The 8,049-nt window shown below is 53.8% G+C and overlaps 1 protein-coding gene across 3 annotated transcripts in view; it reads left to right on the top strand.

Moving 5' to 3' along the window:
- LOC128698496 (uncharacterized) overlaps positions 1-7,349 on the top strand; it is a 178,751-nt gene extending 171,402 nt beyond the window's left edge. For all 3 annotated transcript variants that reach the window (XM_070084971.1, XM_070084970.1, XM_070084969.1), the window contains 2 exons: positions 159-342; positions 6,886-7,349. In XM_070084971.1, the coding sequence (XP_069941072.1) occupies positions 159-342; positions 6,886-7,124 (423 nt within the window). In that variant the 3' untranslated portion in view covers positions 7,125-7,349. The remainder of the gene's footprint in view (positions 1-158; positions 343-6,885) is intronic.
- The last annotated feature ends 700 nt before the right edge of the window (positions 7,350-8,049 follow it).

Here is an 8,049-nt window from a genome sequence, read left to right as displayed (position 1 = left end):
TCCACACTACGAATTCTCTACGAACTTTTAAGTGGAAAGTGATGCGTACATTGTGCCGTTCTCACAGGGCTGGGTGTGGTAATGCAGGACTGAATCCTGGCTAGCCGCTATTCTGATAGTGATATATATGACATAATTGTTTCTACTTCTGGAACCAGGGTGCCAGCTTCCGTGAGTGTCACCAGCTAGTGCCACCTGAGCCATACATCAGAGCCTGCAGGAGGGAGCTGTGCGCGTGTCCTGGAGACATGATGACATGCCTGTGTCCCACACTACAACTGTACTCTACCATGTGCACCAGAGCTGGTGTCGTCCTCTCATGGCGCACTTCAGTACTCTGTGGTGAGTCGGGTGTCCTGTGTGCAGGGGGTGTCCTGTGTGTGGGGGTCTGTGTGAGGGTGTCCTATGTGTGGTGTCCTGCGTGTGTTGGGGTGTTCTGTGTGTATGGGGGTGTCCTGAGTGTTGGGGGATGTCCTGTGTGGGGGTGTCCTATGTGGGGGTGTCCTGTGTGGGGGTGTCCTGTGTGTAGGGGTGTCCTGTGTGTGTGGGTATCCTGTGGGTATCCTGTGTGTGTCCTGTGTGTGTGGGTATCCTGTGTGTGTGTCCTGTGTGTGTGGGAGTGTTCTGTGTGTGGGGGTGTCCGTGTCTGGGGGATGTCCAGTGTCTGGGGGGTTCTTCCGTGTGTGTGGTGGGGTCCTGTGTATATGGGTGTCCGTGTTAGGGTGTCTTGTGTGTGGGGTAGTGTCCTGTGTGTGGGGTAGTGTCCTGTGTGTGGGGCAGTGTCCTGTGTGTGGGGCAGTGTCCTGTGTGTGGGGGTGTCCTGTGTGTGAGGGTGTCCTGTGTGTGGGGGTACCATGTGTGTGGGAATGTCCTGTGTGTAGGGGTGTCTTGTTTGAGACAGGGTCTGTGTGTAGGGGTATCCTGTGTGTGATAGGGTCTGTGTGTAGGGGTGTCCTGTGTGTGACAGGGTCTGTGTAGAGGTGCCCTGTGTGTGACAGGGTCTGCGTGTAGGGGTGTCCTGTGTGTGACAGGGTCTGTAGGGGTGTCCTGTGTGTGACAGGGTGTGTGTAGGGGTGTCCTGTGTGTGACAGGGTGTGCGCGCAGGGGTGTCCTGTGTGTGACAGGGTCTGTGTGTAGGAGTGTCCTGTGTGTGGGGGTCTGTGTGAGGGTGTCCTGCGTGTGGTGTCCTGCGTGTGTTGGGGTGTCCTGAGTGTATGGGGATGTCCTGTGTGTGGTGGTGTCCTGAGTGTTGGGGGATGTCCTATGTGGGGGTGTCCTGTGTGGGTGTGTCCTGTGTGTGTGGGAGTGTTGTGTGTGGGGGTGTCCGTGTCTGGGGGATGTCCTGTGTCTGGGGGGTTCTCCCGTATGTGTGGTGGGGTTCTGTATATATGGGTGTCCGTGTTAGGGTGTCTTGTGTGTGGGGTAGTGTCCTATGTGTGTGGGGGGTGTCTTGTGTGTGTGGGGGTGTCCTGTGTGTGTGGGGGTGTCCTGTGTGTGTGGGAGTGTCCTGTGTGTGTGGGGGGGTTTCCTGTGTGTGGGGGGGTGTCCTGTGTGTGGGGGCGTCCTGTGTGTTGGGGTGTCCTGTGTGTGGGGGTGTCCTGTGTGTGGGGGTCTGTGTGAGGGTGTCCTGCGTGTGGTGTCCTGCGTGTGTTGGGATGTCCTGTGTGTGGGGGTGTCCTGAGTGTTGGGGGATGTCCTATGTGGGGGTGTCCTATGTGGGGGTGTCCTGTGTGGGGGTGTCCTGTGTGTAGGGGTGTCCTGTGTGTGTGGGTATCCTTTGTGTGTGGGTATCCTGTGTGTGTGTCCTGTGTGTGTGTCCTGTGTGTGTGTCCTGTGTGTGTGGGAGTGTTGTGTGTGTTGGGGTGTCCGTGTCTGGGGGATGTCCAGTGTCTGGGGGGTTCTTCCGTGTGTGTGGTGGGGTCCTGTGTATATGGGTGTCCGTGTTAGGGTGTCTTGTGTGTGGGGTAGTGTCCTGTGTGTGGGGTAGTGTCCTGTGTGTGGGGCAGTGTCCTGTGTGTGGGGCAGTGTCCTGTGTGTGGGGCAGTGTCCTGTGTGTGGGGCAGTGTCCTGTGTGTGGGGCAGTGTCCTGTGTGTGGGGCAGTGTCCTGTGTGTGGGGGTGTCCTGTGTGTAGGGGTGTCTTGTTTGAGACAGAGTCTGTGTGTAGGGGTGTCCTGTGTGTGACGGTCTGTATGTAGGGGTGTCCTGTGTGTGACAGGGTATATCTGTAGGGGTGTCCTGTGTGTGACAGGGTCTGTGTGTAGGGGTGTCCTGTAGGTGACAGGGTCTGTGTGTAGGGGTGTCCTGTGTGTGACAGGGTCTGTGTGTAGGGGTGTCCTGTGTGTGACAGGGTCTGTGTAGAGGTGCCCTGTGTGTGACAGGGTGTGTAGGATTGTCCTGTGTGTGACTGTAGGATTGTCCTTTGTGTGACGGTCTGTGTAGGGGTGTCCTGTGTGTGACAGGGTCTGTGTGTAGGAGTGTCCTGTGTGGGGGGGTCTGTGTGAGGGTGTCCTGCGTGTGTTGGGGTGTCCTGAGTGTATGGGGATGTCCTGTGTGTGGGGGTGTCCTGAGTGTTGGGGGATGTCCTATGTGGGGGTGTCCTGTGTGGGTGTGTCCTGTGTGTGTGGGTGTCCTGTGTGTGTGGGAGTGTTGTGTGTGGGAGTGTTGTGTGTGGAGGTGTCCGTGTCTGGGGGATGTCCTGTGTCTGGGGGGTTCTCCCGTATGTGTGGTGGGGTTCTGTGTATATGGGTGTCCGTGTTAGGGTGTCTTGTGTGTGGGGTAGTGTCCTGTGTGTGTGTGGGGTGTCCTGTGTGTGTGTGGGGTGTCCTGTGTGTGTAGGAGGGTGTCCTGTGTGGGGGGTGTCCTGTGTGTGTGGGGGTGTCCTGTGTGTGTGGGGGTGTCCTGTGTGTGGGGGGGTGTCCTGTGTGTGTGGGTGTCCTGTGTGTGGAAGTGTCCTGTGTGTGGGGGTGTCCTGTGTGTGGGGGTGTCCTGTGTGTGGGGGTGTCCTGTGTGTGGGGGTGTCCTGTAGGTGACAGGGCCTGTGTGTAGGGGTGTCCTGTGTGTGACAGGGTCTGTATGTAGGGGTGCCCTGTGTGTAGGGGTGTCCTGTGTGTGACAGGGTCTGTGTAGGGGTACCCTGTGTGTGACAGGTGTGTGCAGGGGTGTCCTGTGTGTGACAGGGTCTGTGTGAAAGGGTGTCCTGTGTGTGACAGGATGTGTGTGTAGAGGTGTCCTGTGTGTGACAGGGTGTGCGCGCAGGGGTGTACTGTGTGTGTGACAGGATCTGTGTGTAGAGGTGTCTTGTGTGTGACAGGGTGTGTGTGTAGGAGTGCCCTGTGTGTAGGGGTGTCCTGTGTGTGACAGGATCTGTGTGTAGGGGTGTCCTGTGTGTGACAGGGTCTGTGTGTAGGAATGTCCTGTGTGTGACAGTGTCTGTGTGTAGGGGTGTCCTGTGTGTGACAGGGTCTGTGTGTAGGAATGTCCTGTGTGTGACATGGTCTGTGTGTAGGAGTGTCCTGTGTGTGGCAGGGTATGTGTGTAGGGGAATCCTGTGTGTGACAGGGTCTGTGTAGGGGTACCCTGTGTGTGACAGGTGTGTGCAGGGGTGTCCTGTGTTTGACAGGGTCTGTGTGTAGGGGTGTCCTGTGTGTGACAGGGTCTGTGTGTAGGGGTGTCCTGTGTGTGACAGGGTCTGTGTAGGGGTGTCCTGTGTGTGACAGGATGTGTGTGTAGGGGTGTCCTGTGTGTGACAGGATCTGTGTGTAGGGGTGTCCTGTGTGTGACAGGGTCTGTGTGTAGGAGTGTCCTGTGTGTGACAGGGTCTGTGTAGGGGTGTCCTGTGTGTGAGAGGGTCTGTGCGAAGGAGTGTCCTGTGTGTGACAGGGTCTGTGTAGGGGTGTCCTGTGTGTGACAGGGTCTGTGTAGGATTGGCCTGTGTGTGACTGTAGGATTGTCCTTTGTGTGACGGTCTGTGTAGGGGTGTCCTGTGTGTGACAGGGTCTGCGTAAGGGTGTCCTGTGTGTGACAGGGTCTGTATAGGAGTGTCCTGTGTGAGACAGGGTCTGTGTGTAGGGGTGTCCTGTGTGTGACAGGGTCTGTGTAGGAGTGTCCTGTGTGTGACAGGTTCTGTGTAGGGGTGTCCTGTGTGTGACAGGGTCTGTGTATGGGTGTCCTGTGTGTGACAGGGTCTGTGTAGGGGGTGTCTTCTGTGTGATAGGGTTTGTGTGTAGGAGTGTCCTGTGTGTGACAGGGTCTGTGTGTAGGAGTGTCCTGTGTGTGACAGGGTCTGTGTGTAGGAGTGTCCTGTGTTTGACAGGGCCTGTGTGTAGGGGTGTCCTGTGTGTGACGGTGTGTGTGTGTGTAGGAGTGTCCTGTGTGTGACAGGGTCTGTGTAGGGGTGTCCTGTGTGTGACAGGGTCTGTGTAGGTGTCCTGTGTGTGACAGGGTCTGTGTAGGATTGTCCTGTGTGACTGTAGGATTGTCCTGTGCGTGACTGTAGGATTGTCCTTTGTGTGACGGTCTGTGTGTAGGATTTTCCCGTGACTAGGGTTGTCCTTTGTGTGACGGTCTGTGTACGAGTGTCCTGTGTGACAGGGTCTGTAGGGGTGTCCTGTGTGTGACAGGGTCTGTAGGGGTGTCCTGTGTGTGACGGTGTGTAGGAGTTTCCTGTGTGACAGGGTCTGTGTGTAAGGGTGTCCTGTGTGTAGGGGTGTCTTGTTTGAGACAGGGTCTGTGTGTAGGGGTGTCGTGTGTGTGACAGGGTCTGTGTATGGGTGTCCTCTGTGTAGGGGTGTCCTGTGTGTGACAGGGTGTGTGTGTCCTGTGTGTGACAGGGTCTGTAGGCGTGTTCCGTGTGTGACAGGGTCTGTAGGCGTGTTCCGTGTGTGACAGGGTCTGTAGGCGTGTTCCGTGTGTGACAGGGGCTGTAGGCGTGTTCCGTGTGAGACAGGGTCTGTAGGCGTGTTCCGTGTGAGACAGGGTCTGTAGGCGTGTTCCGTGTGAGACAGGGTCTGTAGGAGTGTTCCGTGTGAGACAGGGTCTGTAAACGTGTTCCGTGTGAGACAGGGTCTGTAGGCGTGTTCCGTGTGAGACAGGGTCTGTAGGCGTGTTCCGTGTGTGACGGTCTGTAGGCGTTCCGTGTGAGACGGGGTCTGTAGGCGTGTTCCGTGTGAGACAGGGTCTGTAGGCGTGTTCCGTGTGAGACAGGGTCTGTAGGCGTGTTCCGTGTGAGACAGGGTCTGTAGGCGTGTTCCGTGTGAGACAGGGTCTGTAGGCGTGTTCCGTGTGAGACAGGGTCTGTAGGCGTGTTCCGTGTGAGACAGGGTCTGTAGGCGTGTTCCGTGTGAGACAGGGTCTGTAGGCGTGTTCCGTGTGTGACAGGGTCTGTAGGCGTGTTCCGTGTGTGACAGGGTCTGTAGGCGTGTTCCGTGTGTGACAGGGTCTGTAGGCGTGTTCCGTGTGTGACAGGGTCTGTAGGCGTGTTCCGTGTGTGACAGGGTCTGTAGGCGTGTTCCGTGTGTGACAGGGTCTGTAGGCGTGTTCCGTGTGTGACAGGGTCTGTAGGCGTGTTCCATGTGTGACAGGGTCTGTAGGCGTGTTCCGTGTGTGACAGGGTCTGTAGGCGTGTTCCGTGTGTGACAGGGTCTGTAGGCGTGTTCCGTGTGTGACAGGGTCTGTAGGCGTGTTCCGTGTGTGACAGGGTCTGTAGGCGTGTTCCGTGTGTGACAGGGTCTGTAGGCGTGTTCCGTGTGTGACAGGGTCTGTAGGCGTGTTCCGTGTGTGACAGGGTCTGTAGGCGTGTTCCGTGTATGACAGGGTCTGTAGGCGTGTTCCGTGTGTGACAGGGTCTGTAGGCGTGTTCCGTGTGTGACAGGGTCTGTAGGCGTGTTCCGTGTGTGACGGTGTGTATGTAGGGGTGTCCTGTGTGTGTCTGTATGTAGGGGTGTCCTGTGTGTAAGGGTGTCCTGTGTGTAAGGGTGTCCTGTGTGTAAGGGTCTGTGTGTAGGGGTGTCCTGTGTGACTGTGCACGCAGGAGTGTCCTGTGTGTAGGAGAGTCCTTTGTGTGACAGGGTCTGTAGTGGTGTCCTGTGTGTGGGGGTCTGTGTGTGAGGGTGTCCTGTGTGAGGGTGTCCTGTGTGAGGGTGTCCTGTGTGAGGGTGTCCTGTGTGAGGGTGTCCTGTTTGAGGGCGTCCTGTGTGGCGGGCGTCCTGTGTGGCGGGCGTCCTGAATGTTGGGGATGTCCTGTGTGTGTGTTTGTGTGTGTGTGTGTGTGTGTGTGTGTGTGTGTGTGTGTGTGTGTGTGGTGTTGTACTGTCCTTTTCTACTGATCCTAGTCTTCATTTTAACTTAGTTTCTTCAGAGGCAACTGTAGTTACGTGTTAAATTGTTTGTACATAAGAAAAGCTCTAAACTCACTAGAGCACTTACATTAATATCAAGGGGAAGCGTTAAACCCATAGGGATTATACAGCTCCTGCGGGGTCGGGGGATGGAAGGCATCCTGGCTTAACTCAGATCGTTCCCTAGATCAAGAGCCCGTCACCAGTATCAAGGAACCTCCACTAACGGGGGTTGGGGGGGGAGGTTATACTGGTATTAATACATCTAATGTTAACATTGCATTAGCCATGAGAAGGATTGCAGAATGAAAAGTTAACTCTTGGGATATTCTGGTCCTTTATATTAATCAATAAGCGCTAAACCCACAATGATCATTCAGCGTTGTGGTCCATTTAGTCTCAGCTTTGTTAATGGTCCGGCGAGGCCTGTGTAAATTGTTTATGTAGTGCTATAGATTTTTTTGTCTAACTTAAATATAAGTTAAACATCACTGGATAGGCTTCAAATATAATCATTAGATAATAAAGTTGGATGTTATGGTGTTGCAGATGCGAGGTGCCCACAGGGCATGGTATGGTCCGAGTGTGTTGCACCGTGTGGACCACCAGACTGTGGGTCCCAGACCAGCATCCAGACCTCCAGTCATCCTGTTATCTCAGTGTTGTCTCCACCTCTCTCTCCCTGGACCACGCGTTGCCCTGGACCCTGTGTACCCGGCTGTACCTGCCCACCTGGGCACGTCTTTAAGGATTCCTCTTGTATACTACACGATGACTGTCCCAGCTGACCGTTTACTTACGGGGAAGCCCTAAATCATTAGGGATTATGGTGCTCCATGGAGAAAGAATCGGGTTTGACAACTAACGTCAAATATCTGTCAATGCCTCCCTTCAAGGTCCTTAATATAGCAATATCAAATTTCTTCAATATATTATGGAGGAGCGCTAAACCCATCGGGATTTACAGCGCCTGTTCAGAGTTAATGTATTTTTCCAATTAAAAGTTTACCCTCTTTATCGTTTTACTTAAATGTTGAAAATATCAGGTACCTTATTTCCAGAAGTCACCTGGAGGTCGAAGATTCCAGGACAGCTAGTGATTAAACATGGCAGAAACTACCTTATCAGGGAAACGAACCGTACAGGAATAACGTGGCATTAGTGATCAGTCTAATCTAAAATGTTTAACAATTTAGACCCATAGTGGCGTAGTGGAAAACTGGGTTTATGGCGTTCTGGAGCGCTATAAACCGGACAGTGACTGCGCAAGTTATAAGTAACAGTGACTTCCCAAATATTTGATGGGAGAACTAAGGCAAGGTCCTTGATAGCGAGTGGTGATAATGGTGGCAAAGACCAACCCTGAGGGAAATAACCTTGACAGGCGAAAAATAAGAAATTTAAATTTTAATCTTTAAAGATTACAATATGGGGGGCGGTTACATAAAATATTACGAAGACCACTAGCTCGCCTAGGCATTTCTGCCAGGTTGCCTCCGAAGGCCTAAGCATGGGCCAAGATATCGCCAAGAATTTTTGGGAGCTTAGTAAACGTGTGGGAGTATTCAAAGTTTATTATTCTCTATAAGGATTACAATGCTGAGTTTACAGGAATTTGGTTATTGTTTGGTTTACATGTAGTAAAATTGTGATTACAGAGTGTACCACTAGAACGCTTAGCATGGCTAGGCATTTCGGGCATACTTAGTTTTA

This window comes from Cherax quadricarinatus, chromosome 14 (assembly GCF_038502225.1).
Source record: "Cherax quadricarinatus isolate ZL_2023a chromosome 14, ASM3850222v1, whole genome shotgun sequence".
Taxonomy (NCBI): Eukaryota; Metazoa; Arthropoda; class Malacostraca; order Decapoda; family Parastacidae; genus Cherax; species Cherax quadricarinatus.
Note: the sequence above shows the minus strand (reverse complement) of the source record. Positions and strands in the feature narration are given on the sequence as shown.